The sequence below is a fragment of the Spinacia oleracea genome, chromosome 6 (genome assembly GCF_020520425.1).
Source record: "Spinacia oleracea cultivar Varoflay chromosome 6, BTI_SOV_V1, whole genome shotgun sequence".
Classification (NCBI taxonomy): domain Eukaryota; kingdom Viridiplantae; phylum Streptophyta; class Magnoliopsida; order Caryophyllales; family Amaranthaceae; genus Spinacia; species Spinacia oleracea.
In genome coordinates this window covers 141503219-141520419 of record NC_079492.1, presented here as the reverse complement: position 1 = coordinate 141520419, position 17201 = coordinate 141503219, and the positions used below count along the sequence as shown (strand labels likewise).

At 37.7% G+C, this 17201-nt stretch overlaps 2 protein-coding genes across 2 annotated transcripts; one reads left to right on the top strand and one right to left on the bottom strand.

Annotated features, from left to right (window-relative positions):
• Positions 1-943: 943 nt before the first annotated feature.
• Positions 944-11118, top strand: LOC110797748 (uncharacterized). Its single transcript, XM_022002862.2, has 5 exons — positions 944-979; positions 1695-1852; positions 2112-3265; positions 6847-6931; positions 10704-11118. Exons 1-3 carry the CDS (start codon positions 944-946, stop codon positions 3163-3165), a joined length of 1248 nt encoding a protein of 415 aa, XP_021858554.1. The 3' UTR covers positions 3166-3265; positions 6847-6931; positions 10704-11118.
• A 2680-nt stretch (positions 11119-13798) lies between these two features.
• Positions 13799-15759, bottom strand: LOC110797765 (UDP-glucuronate 4-epimerase 3). The gene has a single exon (XM_022002880.2). It carries the CDS (start codon positions 15521-15523, stop codon positions 14183-14185), a length of 1341 nt encoding a protein of 446 aa, XP_021858572.1. The 5' UTR covers positions 15524-15759; the 3' UTR covers positions 13799-14182.
• Positions 15760-17201: the final 1442 nt, after the last annotated feature.

The following is a 17201-nucleotide window of genomic DNA, read 5'->3' as shown; positions in this document are numbered from 1 at the left end:
TAGACTCGGGCATGTACCGGGTTTACGGGCCGGCTGGTTCGAACTTGGCACGAGGGATTATTTTTTTGTGTATCACCCGGTTATCCTTAGGATTAATCTGGATTTCGGGACGAGTTCTGAGTGGATAAATTTCAGTCTCCTCCCAATTATTGCTGCGGGAGATCGATCACGGGGTCCTCCCTACCAAGTTCAGTCTAAATCACCATTGAACCAACAGACAATTGGTTGGCACGAGGGATTGTTGTTGGCCTGTCACGCTCATGCACGAGAAGGTGGAGTTGTTCCGGTCACACTTCTTGGCTAGGTTTATCTTGCTGGATTTCGAGGCTTACTGGTCCGTCCCGGCTCTACCCACCGCTAGAGGTTTAAAATGCTTAATTCAACGCACAAAAACGTCCCTTAAGGATTGTTTCTCTAAAGGGCATTTTACATCATGCGTTGTACCGGTAGATGTTCTACATTGCAAGATGCCAAGATCTATTCAAAAACCGTAATTTTGATAATGAAACCTTTATTTGATTCATTTTATCATGTATTTGTTAAATTTATATTTTTCTTGTAGATGTCGCATTAAATTTCATTTTAAAAGATAAAAAAAAAACTAATTGCACCTAACTATCAATTTTATTAGGGGCATACTATTTACCGCCCCATATTACTCAAAACCGCCCCATTCATTTACCCATTTACCCATATACCCTTCTTTACTTACCCCCCCTCATTCAACATTTACCCATATATCCGCCACAAATCTTACCACCACCGCTGGCCACCACCGCCGGCCACCACCTCCGGCCACCATCGCCGGCCACTACCATCACGTCGTAGGCGACAAAATGACCGAGTCTTCACAAGAGTTTTTTTTTGTCCGAAATTTTCTTTAGAAACTTATGCATTTTTAGCTTGTACTATGATCCAGACTTATGAATTTTAAGCTTGTACCATGGTAAAGACTTGTGAGTTTTTAGCTTCGACCACGGTATTGACTTATGCAGTTTAAGCTTGTACCATGGAAGGAGCTAAAAATTCATAAGCCTGTACCATGGTACAAGCTAAATATTCATAAGTCTACATTATTTAAGATTTTGATTTGTTGTTGCATTTGATTTAATGTAATCGGAAAAAAAAAATAGAGACTTATGAATTTTTAGCTCCTTCCATGGTACAGACTTATGAATTTTAAGCTCCTTCCATGGTACACGCTTAAATTGCATAAGTCAATACCATGGTCGAAGCTAAAAACTCATAAGTCTGTACCATGGTACAAGCTTAAAATTCATAAGTCTGTACCATGGCACAAGCTAAAAATGCATAAGTTTCTAAAGAAAAATCCGGACAAAAAAAATTCTGGTGAAGAATCGACCATTTTGTCGCCTACGACGTGATGGTAGTGGCTGGTGATGGTGGCCAGAGGTGGTGGCCGGCGGTGGTGGGGGGTGTGAGAGAATTGAAAAGTAAGATTAAGTAACGGTACTAATGAAAAATAAGGGAAAATAATGAGGCGGTTTTGAGTATATGGGCGACTTTTAGCGCTCCACTTTTATTAATAACCTCTATTAATTGATAATTAAAGATTTAAATAGTCAACAACTAACAAGTATAAGTGTATTGTGCATTGACTGTTCTTCAGTAACGTTCATACTTTTCTCCTCGCTGGCTCTGCTTCCTCCTTTCTTGACTTTTTTCATTCTTAGGCTTTCAGAGTACACCCACTGGGCTGCCGTGCTGACTGCCACAGTAAGGCCGAACAACCCCACTCCGACATCTCCCCGCCGCGCCCACGGCTGCCCACTTGGCCAATTCCCTACACCATAGAGATTGTGCCTGGCTTTTGGTTTTCAATTTATACAAGGTACTTAGATATATTTTCTTAATTCTGGTTTTAATTTTATACGTTTCTGAAAGCTACTTTGTAATTTGATTGGGTTCAATGTGTAGGGATTGAAATATTGAATATTTTTGTTCCCTAGGTTGTGAGTTCAATTTGAATGATTGAATTGGAGAATAATTATGGTAATGGGCATTCATAATTGTCTTAAAATGCGTCACATTTTGGATGAATTGCATGTGGGAAGACCAAAATTACTGAACCCATGCTTCCAATTTGCTAGATTTTTTCATGATGAACGATACCCATCTGTTAATTCATCTAAACCAGCGTTAGTGAAACTCCCCAAAACCAAGATAGGGGTTTTCTGGGATTTGGAGAACAAACCTCCGAAATCGGTTTCTCCTTTCGAGGCTGCGATTAAGTTGAAAAGGGCAGTTTCGTCTTTTGGGGTTGTCAGGTATATGGTAGCTTATGCCAATCAACATGCATTTAGCTATGTGCCCCCTGCAGTTAGAGAGTTGAGGAATGAGAGGAAGGTGTTAAATCGTTTAGAAAACAAGGGTGTTATCAAATCTGTTGAACCGTACGTATGTCGGGTTTGTGGGAGGAATTTTAACATCAATGATAAGCTTATTGACCATTTCAAGGTTCACGAGAGGGAGCATCAGAAACGGTTGAATCAGATAGAGTCTGCAAAAGGGAGGAAGAGGGTTATTTTGGTGGGGAAATATGCAATGAAGATGGAGAAATATAAGAATGCTGCGCGGGATATATTGACTCCCAAGGTTGGGTATGGTTTAGGAGACGGTTTGAAACGTGCTGGTTTCTGGGTGAAGATGGTGTCTGATGAACCACAAGCAGCAGATGTTGCTCTAAAGAATCATATTGTGGATATGATGGATCATAGGCGAATACAATGCTTGGTCCTTGTCTCTGATGATTCAGATTTTTTGGATGTCTTGAAGGAGGCTAAGGAGAGATGTCTCAAGACTGTTGTTGTCGGTGACAATGATGATGGCGTGTTGAAGAGAAATGCAGATGCCTCTTTTTCTTGGAGGGAGATTTTGATTGGTAAAGCTAAAACACAAGCAGTTTCAGTTGTTGGCCAGTGGAGAGATCGCGACGTTTTGAAGAGTCTGGAATGGTCATATAATCCAGAAGTGGAAAGAGATGCTCATAAAGGGAGTAACGACTCTGATTTTGAGGATGTTCAGGTTGAGGATGAAGAATCTGAAGATATAATTGAACAAGATCATTACCCTTTGCTCCAGAATGATGATAGACCTTGGTGGGAATTGGATTCAAATGCTGGTGGTCCATCTTCTAATCCATGACACATTTGATTCATTTAAAAGGACCAAGTCTGTGAAATTATTTGAAAGACGGATAAGATAGCCAAGGAAAGCAACAAATGGTTACTTCCACTGGATCAATGTGAGTTATGCATTACATATTTACATGTCCAAAATTTCTCATGTAAGCATGCTTTTGTTTTCAAATTTAAGTTTACCCATCTTTTACTGCTGTTTTCTTAACTAGCTTGATTAATTATTTCATCGGGACATACATAATATCATGTTTGTTAGTTCTTATAAGTTATAACTACCTGGAATTGGGTCTATAAAGTAACAACAGTGTGGGAAGGCCTCTTGTGTTATGCAGCATACTTATGACAAGATAGTTCTTGTAGATCCACGATATAATATTGCATTGAAATGATTTGTATCTTTGTGTCTTGGGCTATAGTTGGATGGGATTCTAGATAAAAAGAAATTTGTGCTTTTAAACAATGAGATAATGGCCAGTGCCTACCATTACTTCAGACTTTGAGAGATAAGGTGAGGTTAATATCCTCCTTTCGGTTATGACCTTGGCAAGGTACATGTTGGGGCTTTTTTTTTTCTAGTCTAAGCAAATAAGTGTAAAAAAAAGCACAAACAAGGATATATTAGATAGGCTATTATCATCTTGTCGGACATACATTTTTACTTGAGAATAATTTAACAACGTGTCAAGGCCTGAAATCTAATTTTGTGTCGAGGTCTGGACTCTTAAGAAAATAAGGTCTGAGATCTAAGAAACTGAAAATATTGGTGGGAGCAGACATAGGAGGACATAGTCAGACAATGTTATTTGTTAATGATGAAATGAGCATTTTTATGCTTATTAAGGAGTCATGTACTCCTGTCCAATGGCCATCAGTTGAAACTTGTGCAAGATTTAGAAATCAAGGATGCTCATGCAGGACAACTAGCATATATATAAACATATATAAGTTGATCAGGATGTTGATGACTCCTTTGGGAGATTTGAAAGAAGCTTTCTTAGTAACCCTAGAAAACCGTCTTCTCTTTTAAAAATACTATGAAACAACTAGTATGCTGAGGATTATGTTGCCACTACCTACTGTAACAGGGAGTATGATGTATAGCCTTACGGCCCTTGCCTCTTTAGCGAACAAGGAGGATGTTCTCTAAAAAGCTCTTTAACACATTTTTGTAATAGTAGAGATGTGGGAAAAGGTAACAATAAATTAAAATATGGTTTTAAAAATACAATAAGCCGCGGTATGTATCAGTTTTTGAGCTTGAGTTTATTTTAGGTTTATATTTTGGGCCTAGTCAGTAAAAAAGGCAGTAGTTAATAGAATTCCTGCAAAGTAAAACCTGGCCACACTGTTGTGACTTGTGAATGAAAGGGAGAAGGAATCGCTATATGTCTACAGGCAAGATGCAGAACCATTTATCGTTAGATTTGTAGTGACCAAGTCAGATTGTTTTAGCTACCATATAAAAGCATAAGACTGACCTAGTTTTCTAGTTATGATTCTACTTGGATTGGTGTTGTGCATGGTTTTGACTTTTGACCGTCCTACATGCCTAGAATTGGTACTTTTTACGAGTTAAATGTGTCAAATCTATGTTATGTCTGACCAAACATCTTAGTTATGGAATTTTCTCATTGAAATGAGTGATGTTCATAAACTTTTTTGTGTAAGGGAAAGCTGCATTCAACTTCAATGCTAGAGAAAAGTAATGTGTAGCATTAAATAGAGAGATGATGTGTGTTTACGTATTGCTTACTTCTTTCAAGTATGCCAACGGCAACTCGGCAAGGTGCATATTGGATTTTTATTCTAATTACCCTCTCCCCATCCCTTCACCGCCTGGAGGGTTAGTTATGTGTCTTGCTATTTTTGAGAGTAGTGCGTAGTGTTTCATGGAATTTTGATGTTAACTTTGAAGTTGATAATGTTAGGCTGTTATCATCCTGTCTTAAAGAAAACTTTATTTGAGCATAGTTGAAAAATAATGTCGAGGTCTGAAATCTTAGAAAATGTTTTGGGGATGCAACCTAAGCAACTGAAAACTGAAGTGTCTGTCTTTGGTGGGAGCTTAAAAGGTTACGGAGGGCACTGTCATGAAATCGGTAATGATGGAACAACTATCATTAGTGCTGGACAATCATATTAGCTTATTGATGATTTCTGTCCAGATTAGGTCATGATGCCTTACTCCTTCAGCAATCAATGAGGCTATTTCCGAATGTCTCATAAATAATGGATATTTTCTTTAAAAAGAACGTATAGATTAATACGGGACATCCTAATAAGGAATATGCATAGTTCTATGGGACAGAGATAGTATATATTCGTGGGGTCAGATTAACTACATTTTTCATGGACCCAAAGTGATCTCTTATTATGGTTGATCTGCAAGGTTTCATTGATTTTATCTGTCATTAGCGAATAAGATGGGCAAGAAATTATCATCTCCTTTAGTTAGCTCTGGAATTCTATGAGTTATGGCAAGAAATTATCATCTCCTTTCAGTAAGCTGCTTTGCAAATTTCAGCTGTAGCTTCTTAAGGCCAGAGTGCTACACGGTTCTTAGGCATTGCTTTTCTTTTTCTGTGCCTTGACCTTGCCTTTTGTTCCTCATTGCTTTTTACTTCCCTGGTTGGGGTATATTTTTTTAATTTCTTACTGAGATAAAGAAGGAAAATTGTGTCTGGATCTCGTCTCTTCTTCTTTCCTGATGTTAACATTGTGTTGAATTTCCTCATCAGGAAAGCTATATTGATAACTTCTTATGAGTATGTTTATGGTTCTTATGGTAAGTTTTCTATTGGAAGTCTGCTGATGTAGTGATCTCACTGGAGATTACCTTGGAATGGACTTTCTCATTATTTGAGCAGTTGGTGAACTGTTGTTACTGGTAATTGGAACAAGCCAATATAGAAAAACGAGAAAGGCTTTGTGGGACAGAGGGAATATTACAATATGCATTTAAAAATAAAAATAAAATACAATTTGGTGTATTCTAGGTACATATTTTGAGCCCAATTAGTATTATATTACTGGAGTAGTTTGTAAATTCCCTGCAGGGTAAAACCTAGCCACTAGTAGTATTCTATAATCCGAAATTAGCTGCCACATAGTTAGTGAACTGCATAGAACCTGTATGTTCGTGATTACATGTTCGTCCTCTTTCCCCCATCTGTTAAAGTTGGCCTTAAAACAATTACAAATATTAACAGCATTTGCTAGGATACCAACATAAGTAATCAGTATCTGGGGGTAGGCATGTTGATAACGAAGCAACTACATTATTTAACCTTGTTATGTGCAGTGTGTTATTCATCTTTCTACTGGTGATGCAGAATGATTAAGACATCCATAAAATTCCATAATTCAATATTTGCTAGTAAATCCTCACTTCATAATCTATGTGTTGTATTAGTTATATAGCTGTATACTTGTAAGTCCTTTGTATTGCTTGATCAAATGAAAAAACTGCAGAGTTTACTTGAATAATACATCAGTTGAATTTGAAAGCTCTACCTATGCTCATCAAAGTACCGACCTCCTACCTACAATCCTACACAGGAAACAACTAGTCAACTAGAATCTTTACATGATACTATGTGACTTCTTAGTGCTTCCTCTTTCTGACTGTAGATTCTCTTTTTGTCCCGCAGTTACACTGATCCTCGTTTGTACTATGCCAACACAGGGTATTCATCGAAGTACTTGCTGATCAGCTACGCCTACGAGTCAATCAAGCCATCATAGGACTGAATATTACACATATTCTCCTGGTTAGTATTGATTTTTTGCTTTACATGTAGATTGAACGTATGACCCCCCCTTGTGTATTATATTGTGCTATTGGGAGCATGATGTGCATTATGCTCCCGTTTAATGTTTGATTTTGAACTACATGCATGTTATTTTATGAATAGAGATGAGGTATGTTCTTTTATTAGAACTGTAGGCTGTTTTTCTTTAAACAGTATGTTATTTCCGGGAGTATGATGCACATCATGCATGTGACTACATGATTAATGTTGCGGTGTTCAGCTACCAATTTTTTTTTCAAGTTATGCTTTGATGAACTCAGATTAAAAAAAAGGAATTAACAGAGTAATTTACGAGCAGGAAAAAAGATTAACAGGAAAATTAGGAGAAGAGGGGGGAATTTAGTAGATAAATGTTGTGAGCTGATTACAAAACTACCGAGCATTTGAGAGGCCTTTCTTCTCTCCCAAGCAAAACAAATACAACCAACTTTGTGATTGATTCTCTCACTACTCCTTTCCCCTTTTGGTTACAAACTCGGTGCTCACTCTGCTCTAAGTCTCTAAGAACTTTCTGCTAAGTCATATTCCCTTCTAACAGAGGGTCTTTCCCACCCTTGTCTTTATGCTGACATACATCAGCAAAGGAGGTGTTACATAACCCCTCGCCCAAAGACTCACCTTGTCCTCAAGGTGGAAGGATGAATCACAATAGACTCACCTTGTCTTTATAGGGCTGTTGTTTTAGTTACACTTGATCACCAAGCTCAAGTGATTCCTCCCTTCTGTTAGAATTACTAGCCAACTTCATTGTTTGTGAGCTTTCATTAGATTAATTTTCAGGTCATCGAGCAACACATCTCTTTCTTGCAGCATTTCTTCCTAGCTGTCAACTGGAGCGTGCCCCTTCCTGATTAAGCACGTGAGGGGGTCTCTTCCGTACATGATCTTGAATAGTCTCATCTAAGTGGATAGGTGAGTTGAGGAGTTATCGTAGGATTCAGCCCACGGCAGCCAACTGTGCCCAAGTTCTAGGTTGCCCAGCCACTCCAACCCTCTGTTCACATTCTCAGACTGTAGATGCATGCAGTACTCCTTTTGAGTGGAGCTCCTTGAACGCAAAACAATTCCTTCCAAAAGATGCTCATAAGTCTCCTATCTTGATCAGAGACCATTGAGGCTGGAAAAACATGAAGCGTCACAATTATTTTGATGAACAGATATGCCCCCCGAGAGGGCAGTAAAGGGGTATTTTAGTCCCAAGAAGTTGGCATATTTGGACAACCTGTCAACAACCATTAAAATAATATCTACTCCCTTCGATAAAGGCAAGCCTTCAATGAAATCCATTGAGATATCTTCCCAGTTCCCACACCAAGGAAGACAGGGAAAAACCCTGCTGGGTTTTGGTTAGAGGCATTTTGGTTTACAAACCCCACATCGTTGCACATATGCAACTACATCCTTGCGCATCCCATGCCAATACCAGTCTGCAGCCATCCTTAAGTAAGTTTTGAGATCCCCTGATTGGCCCCCGATTGGAAAATTATGATGTTCCCTCAAAAGGATTGTCCAATGGGGATAAATGCAGAAGTACTCGGAATGACATACCTCAAACCATATGTGCTACTTCTCTTCTTGCTAGATATCCTGCGGTCCTGCCTTATTTATAGAATCTAACAGTCCTCGGCTTTGTACAGATCCTTTCAATCGACCCCACTAGAAGTGATTAAGGCTCTCAACTTCACACCCCCTTCAGGCTTCCTAAATAAGGCATCTGCAACTCTATTTGAGGCTCTGGGATTATTGTGAACGTCAAAAATCAAACCCTATTAATTTGTTCATCCATTTCTGCCAATCTCACGCCGTTGCCCCGCAAACTTTGTTAATCTGTCCGGATAATAAGTTATCACCCCAATAAGTAGTGTTTCCACTTTGTACTGCTCTCCTTTTCGTACACAAAAGCCCTGGGCCTTAGAATCTTGCTAAAAAAAGCAATAGTGGTGCCGTCCTGCATTAACACGACCCCTACCCCATATCTAGAGGCGTCGGTTTCCACTATGAAGAGTCTTGCAAATTTTGGCATAGCCAAAACAGGAGGAAACCTTAGCTTTCTTTAACTTTTCAAATGCCACTGAAGTCATCTTTCCTCAATTGCTCTGTTTAGGGGTTGAGCAATCTTGAGCATTTTGAGCAATAAACTTCTGCTGTTAGTCCATGAAGTCCTCTTAGCTCTCTCAAGTTCATTGGTGGTCTCCTTTCTAACATTTTTTCTTATTGGGCAAAGACTCGGTGTTCTTCAAGAGTTTGTACTCTGTAGTAATACTCTTAAGCACTCGGTAAGGACAGCCTACTTTTGCCTGTATATGAGTATGTCGTCAAAGCAAACTAAAATACACTTGCGCAAATAACGTGAAGTACCTCATTCATGAGTGACTGAAAACAGCGAAAAGTTAATGGGCCATTGGTCTAGCCAAAAGGCATGGCCAAAAATGCTATGACGTTTCTTGAGATCACAATGTAATGAACAGAATAATTTACTAGCAGGAAAGAAAGATTAACAGGAAATTTATGGGAAGAGAGAGGGAGGGGGGGGGGGGGGGGGGGTTAGGGTGCGTCCTATTCACCTTTAAAATTAAAAAAAACAGGTCCAATAAATTTACTCTCTTGCAATAAGTTCCAATCAGGTCTTCAAATAAGTTCGGGAGAATCAGGTGAAGATAATGCACCATTAGATAAATGTTATGATTCTCTAACTACTCCCTTCCCCTTTTTATTACAAACTCGGTGCTCACTCTCCTCTGAGTCTCTAACAACTTCCTGTCAACTCATAATCCCTTCTAACAGAACTATAGTATCTTGCTCATCTTACCCCTGTCTTTACGTCTGACATAATCAGAAAAGGAGGGGCCTTAAGGAGTCATTACACACGCATTACTAGCACTAATCCCCCCAGGTCTGATGGTAGGAAACATCTTCTGGAAGTAATTTGGTGAAAAAAGCCATTAGGCGGATGCTGATATTCTGAGGTTTGTGAATGCGTGGCTGGAAGTACCAGATGTGCCCTTCTCCCCCCCCCCCCCCCCCCCCCTAAAAAGGTCTGGTTATTGAGTGTTAATAATGGAGTGTCAAATTTGAATAGTTTCCTAAAAGTTTTTTTTTATTTTAAAATAACTTAACGAACATGTCTTGAATCCTTTATGGAAATACTTTGTTTCATGCTTCTACGACCTCTACTGCGAACTTGATGACGTGTGAGATGTTGATCTTTAAAGTTTGTGCTGGGATTAGCATCATGAGTATCGAATATGCTAAAAGATTTTGTTTTTAAATCTTGAATTTTTAACAACAGAATACTTGTTTTATGCTGCTAGGACCTCTACCCCAAACTTGATCACATGTGAGACATTGATCTTGAAAATTTGTTCAGGGATGAGCATCTTTTCAAGCTATAGGCTCTATTTCCCTGAAATATCTGAAAATGTTGAATAAATCAGAGTGATGTGATGTTCATGTTTATGTTTGATGTGTGTAAGTGGCTTGCCGGCTTATGTGATGCTAGGGAATGCAATATGGGAATGAGATTGAGAAATCATGTTCAGAAGTTCGGAAACATGTTACATGAACATATTACAAGGTGAAAAAGAGCTGTATATTTGTGAAACAATGATTTGATTGAATCCTAAATACTTATTTGTGTTTAATTGCCTTGAATCAGTTATAGCCTTTTATCATTTCTTTCTTAAGCCTTAGAAAACGTCAATGCTAATACTTTTAGTTCATTGAAGTGTAGGTGTTGTCTGACAAAAGAAGGACCAGCATTCACGCAAGACACGAGGTAACCCCTTTAGAGGAAAGATGCAAATTTGCAACAACAATATTATAGGAAATTCGAAGGATTTGATGTATGTGGTTGATAAAAAGAAGTCAACCTTCCAAGGATTGTAGTGATTTTAGTTCAGGCTTTTTTTTGTCATGAGATTTAGTTCGGTATGTTAATGACCAAAGTTTGTCCTCTTCTTCAAGCTTTTGTTAGTTCTGTTTTTCTAGCATCGTTAGGAAATTGGAGACTCTCCTTTGGTCGACTTTTCATATTGGTGTTTTTTCTTTATAATTCTGTTAATATTATTGCAAGAATAGTCATGTGAATAATAATACTCCCTCCGTTCCTAAATACGTGTCCAGTTTCCATTTATGGCGTTCCCTTTTATGTGTCTACTTTCCGTTTTTGGACATACACCTTTCCCACTTTTCTATACATTTTTCCCACTTTTCCATACACTTTTCCCACTTTTCTATACATCATTATTACCTTTTCTTACACATTCTACACTTTTTCCACTTTTCAATCACCACCTCCACTTTTATTTATACTTTATCAATAAACAATTATCTACTTTTTCCTTTCCCAAAAAAAAAAAACATTCCCAATTATTACCTCTTACACACCATTCAATTTTATTAATTACCATGTACATGTCCAAAATAAACACGTATTTAGGAACGGAGGGAGTAGTATTTTCGTATGAAATATGTACTTTTAAACGACAACATTTGTTCCGGGTATTGTTAAATAACTCATACAAGTACGTGACAACATTTGCTGAAATTTGGAGCAAGGTTTACATAAAAGTTAAGAACACAACAAAAAAGCCAAGTTTTGACAAAGTCAACAACACACATAACAGAAAGTGGAAACCCACTAAATTACATAATCGACCAAATCTCCAAAGACGGTAATCTATCAAATCAAAACAACTTTCATTTTGTCATTTTTATAATTTTAAGCAATTTTTTACCGTTTAATAATTCTAATACACATTTTTACGATTTAAAAGCAAACATGGTTTACTATATAAGCACATTTACATTAAGGCGCATACGTTTTACATTTTGATAACAATTTTTTATAGTTTGAAACACATTTTTTATATATAAAAACTGGCATGGAAATTGACATCATAATATCATACCCCGAATGATGTAAAAACATACTTGTACATTTAATGTCATTGATGCAAGAAAGTATTTATACATTTAATGTCACATTACTTTCGTATAACGGTATAGTATTTTCGATTTACAAGGTAAATAACCAAATATGGCCACCAAATGATATTATCATAACTCAAATGTAAACAAATCTTAAGCAAAAGTTCAATTCAAACAGCAACTTCCGCCAACTAAAACATGAAAAGAGTCATATGTGCTACAGTCAACAGAAAAATCAAACCTAATTAAAAGTTTAGTCAAAACCAAATCCAAGAAATGCATTCACCAGAGGAGGAAACTTCATATCTTCAGCAAAGCAGCCACAACCCTTGCAAGTTGCAAGGGATCACATCAATCGGTAATTCGGTATACCCTGAGATGTTTGCTAGATTTTAGTACTTGACCCAGCAAGAAGTCGGCCAAGAATCAAAAGTCCATAACATAGCTTGAGTTTCCAATCCAAGGATTGTAATATGATCTACATGATTCAAAGGTCTTATACAATTTCTGGGTTTGTAAAACCGATGAAATGCATTCTTACAGAAAAGCCACTTGTTTCATGAACATATCATACTTGAAAAGCAAATCAGTCAATCAAATATGTAGTCTGGTAGAATCTGCTATGCAATGCTAACAAACTTACAAGTCAAAGTTCAGTAAATTTGCAACTTGCTGAATAACATTCATCAGAATAGCCGTGCCTGCAACATTTGCAATAGAACTAATTGGCTGAACCTGGTAAAACAATTAAAAAGGTGAAGCACATTGGTTCCCAACTTCCCACACAAAAAGAGAAGGTTTGTAATTCTCAAGGGAGAGTTTTCTCAACTTATTATGTCACTGGGACAATAGCACCCTTCCATTGGTCCTGCAACTTCTAAAGCGCTCTAACACAGTGAAAACATGGCAAGTGGAGAAAGGCACTGTAAATTTACTCAAAACTGCATACTTAAAAGCTGTCCCAGCTGTAAAATATTGGTACAAAAAGTTCATGTGAATATCATTATGGTTCACCTCTATCTGAATAGTCAAGACACTCAATTGTGTTCTATTCAAGAGTTCAGTCACCCAGCATGAAAGACAAGTAAAGCAATATGTATCCATCAAACCTTAAGAAGTAGCAAATGCCAGCTCATCTACTAACAAGTAACAACTATCCCAAAAGGGTAACATCTAGTGTTACAAATAGGTTCAAATCTTCTGTGGATAAACAATTTCAGAAAAACCCCTGATCGTTGTCCGTATAACTCTGTAGACACGGAAGATCAAAAGAGTCATGGAACAACCAGTTAATCAACCTTAATCAATTTCAGAAAAACCCATGGATCATTCATCATTGTCTGTATTACTAGGTGGACTTGGAAGATCAAAAGAGCCATAGAACAACCATAATCGACCTCAATCTGAACGCTAAAGAATTAAATAATAGTGTTCTTTAGCATCAAAATTTTCAAGTTCTCAAGAGAGTAAAAATTACGCCCCAAGAACCCAATATGCATTTTACATAAAATATTTCATTCATGAAACTGTAACAGTATATCACATGTCTTACAGTTACACACATCTGATTGGTTGTTCCATCCTGTTAAAAGGGCTCCCAGTTCGCCAAATGATTACTCGGGTTTGGATAAAATGGCAGTGAGTGAAACCATAAAGTAATATCATCCTAACTTGATATAAAGCATCATGCACACTCATGAAGGGAGGGAAAATGTAGGAAATAAGGGAGGAGCTTAATAAGAACATCAAAAACTACTAGCATAAGATACATCACATTAGAGTATTAGATATTCATGGTTTTGAAGTATAAAACCGTTTAATTGTTCGCATAAGCCAACCCTGCCAAGCACTTCACTTTTAAATCTTTCAATAAATAGGCTGAATAAGACAAAGAGAAATAATCAAAGAGCAATATTAATCAAAACTAGTAAAATACAGAGCGAGTTTGAACAAAAACTCAGTTACCAATCTAAAAATATTGCAACTGGTATTCAAAATTATAACAGAAGATAAATGAACCAGCGTAATGTTATTGAAACTGTAAAGTTGTAGTCTGAATTCAGAAGCTGTACATTTGCTAACTATTAGTGATACCTAACCCTAAAAGAACAAAGCAATGTGTGAATAGAAAAGCAATGAAGATACCTCCAATATTCCATTACTCCAATCGAGGTACGCTTCTGCAAACAGAAAACATGGACCAAAAACCTCCAATTTTAGCAGATTGCCAGAAAGCACTCTCCTAGTTTGATATATCCTCAAACATCACAACTTCCAGTTTCACCAAACAGAGCCACTCTTCTTCTTCGAGTCAGAGTAGTAACTCGAATACCACCTAACAAACTTCTTCAACCCCGTCTGCAAAGCAGTTGTAGGCTTATAACTGAGCTCCTTCTGAGCCAAAGTGATATTGGCATGTGTAAATGGAACATCCCCATTCCTAGGCAGTGGCAAAACCTTCTTATTAGCCTTCACTTTAAGGAGCTTCTCCAAGATACTAACCAACTCAGTAACACTAACAGGCGAAGTATTCCCCAAATTAAAGATCCTAAATTGTGCAGGCCCCTTCTTCTTCCCACCAGTCCCAGTACTCTTCTTGGCAGTATCCAACGCCCCTAAACACCCCTTCACAATATCATCAATGTAGGTGAAGTCCCTTGCAACAGTCGAATGATTTGGACCCTCAAACACCTTAATCTGCTTCCCCTTCAACATATCCTTCGCAAAGAAGAAATACGCCATATCAGGCCTACCCCATGGTCCATAAACAGTAAAGAAACGCAACCCAGTAATTGACAACCCGTAAATGTGATTATAAGTATGAGTAATTTCTTCCCCAGCTTTCTTAGTAGCAGCATACAAACTCGCAGGCTGATCGGTTCGATCTTTTTCAGAAAATGGAACCTTTGAATTCAATCCATAAACAGAACTACTAGAAGCCCAAACAATTGAAGGTTGTGGGTTTGCAGATTTACAAACTTCCAACAAATTAACAAGTCCAGCAATGTTACTATTAACATAAGATTTAGGGTTCTCCATTGCATACCTTACCCCAGCTTGAGCAGCAAGATGCATCACATGAGTAAAGGCCACAACATCAAACAGTTTGGTCAAAAGATCTCGATCGTTGATATCACCTTCCACAACAAAGATTCCAGCACGTTCTAGAAGTTTCTGGCGAGATCGTTTCAAAGAAGGGTCATAGTAGTTGTTAAAATTGTCGAGACCCAAAACGCCATCTCCTCGCCGCCGTAGCGCCATCGAAACATGGGTCCCAACGAAGCCTGATGCACCAGTTACGAGCACGGTAAGACCGTGGGCGCCGTGCTTCACCCGTGCAGATTGCCGAACGCGGAGTTCCCAGTCGTGGCCGCCCCAGGTGGCAGCGGTGGCGGTTTTTGACACGGTTTGGAAGCTATCCCCATGTCGTTCAAGGCGGGGTGAGGCGAAGAAGAGGAAAAGAAGAAGAGAGAGAAAGAGGAAAGACCAGAGGGTGAGTTTGGAGAGGGAAGAGTACCATCGGATTCTGTTGAAGTAAACCGATGACTTTTCAGGCTTGAATTTTCCAGGGGTTGATGGGATATCATCCGCCATGTGACCAATCGTTTTGAGCTGCGACATTGCAATCGGGAAATTGAAGAAATTGAAAACCCTAATTTCCGAAAGGAAAAGCAGAAATCTAAGAAATTAGGGGTTTGGAAAATTATTGGGAAATTGGGATGATTTGAAGAAGAAAAGGGGGGTTTCTTGAGGTCTGCGATAATGGTGGGTGGGTGGTGGTGGGGATTGAAGGAGGAGAGAGAAAGAGGGGGAGGGAGATTAGTTGGCAATTTTTTAACAACTAAACTTGCAAAGTAGTGGTATTAGAGTAATTAGGAGTGCTCTAATTTAATTATGGACCATTATTGACACAATTATTAATGATTATACTTGTATTTTCATTTTTCTATGACAATGATGTGATAAGACACGGGTTCAAATCCCCTCCTGTGATTTTATTTTTTTATTTATACGATGTATTTCCTTTGCGACTCATTTGCATAAAAAAAATGTGTGAAAATATTATGAATTTTTAATTAATTATTTTTTATGTGTTTTACCAATTCTGTTATTATAAATGTTTAATTGAACTAGGTTCTTCAAAAATGCAAAACTCCTTAATGAACTTGGTCAACCTAGCCCCAAAAATGAAGCTTCTTCTCTTTCCTTTTTTTTACTTTTTTTATTTTGCAAGTGTGTTATGCAAACTCCTTGATGAACTCGGTCTACCTAGCCCAAAACTTCATCTCTTTTCTGATTTCAAACGAGATTTCATGAGCTTCATCTCTCTCCTTGTTCAAACAAGCTTTTGCAATTTCCATCACCTCATCTCGCATCTAATTTGTTGCTAGTGTACAATTTCTTTCCTCAATTTCAAACTTAATTATCTCTCTCGTCTCTTTACAATGCTGCAAAAAACTATAAAAGGTATTACGAATTACCATTGGAGCTCATAAAAGCCTCCATAATTTAGCTCCTTGCATGGAACTTTTAGGTTGATTTTCATCTTAACTTTTCTTAGTTTTTGAATTCGTTGTAATTCAATTCGCTAATTTCAATTCAAATTGCATGCTATTGACGTTAACATATTATTGTGTATATATTTTCGCCATTGAAATTTAGATGATTCTAGTAAGGATTTTTTTTTTTTTTTTTTTGCTTGATTTCAAGTTTTGTGGCCACGGAGTAGGAGTTGATTTTACTAACTTACGAAATTAGGGTTTTCATGTATAATAATAACTTTGACCAAATTTTGTGTTGGCAGTGGTCTCCGGTGACGAAATTAGGGTTTTCATGTATAATAATAACTTACGAAAGAGACTATTTTGTGATGTTATGTTTTGTGATTTTGCCGTGTATACGTATGCTAAGATGTTAGTCATTTTCACCATTCCCCCATGCGTGAAATTGATGAAAATTGTAATTGTTCATAATTATAATTAAGGGTTACAATTTCATACAATGGTCCTTTTTGTAGTAGATCGAGTGATCGATTTCCTGGGCTATTTATTATACAACACTAATTTCTATTTGTAGGCACGGAAAATTTGTTAACGTGCCACGTTGGATATTGTTTGGGTCAAAAGTCAAAGTGTTGACTCGAAAATCATTTGACGGTCTATTAAATTAATTGATTTGGGTTCTCATATTAGTTTAGGCCATTTTTAGTTATTTTAATCAAACCCGAACATTTTTAATGGTTAAACCTAACAAAATAGGTTAAACCGTTATAAACGGGTCATGACTACCAAGTCCAAAC

Excerpts from the sequence above, each read along its gene's own strand:
- LOC110797748 (XM_022002862.2), top strand. The coding sequence starts at position 944 with ATGGTAAAGACTTGTGAGTTTTTAGCTTCGACCACG. Across the intron at positions 980-1,694 it reads AGTTTTTAGCTTCGACCACG|GCTTTCAGAGTACACCCACT; the intron begins GTATTGACTTAT and ends TTTCATTCTTAG. Across the intron at positions 1,853-2,111 it reads TGGTTTTCAATTTATACAAG|ATTTTTTCATGATGAACGAT; the intron begins GTACTTAGATAT and ends CCAATTTGCTAG.
- LOC110797765 (XM_022002880.2), bottom strand. The coding sequence starts at position 15,523 with ATGTCGCAGCTCAAAACGATTGGTCACATGGCGGATGATATCCCATCA.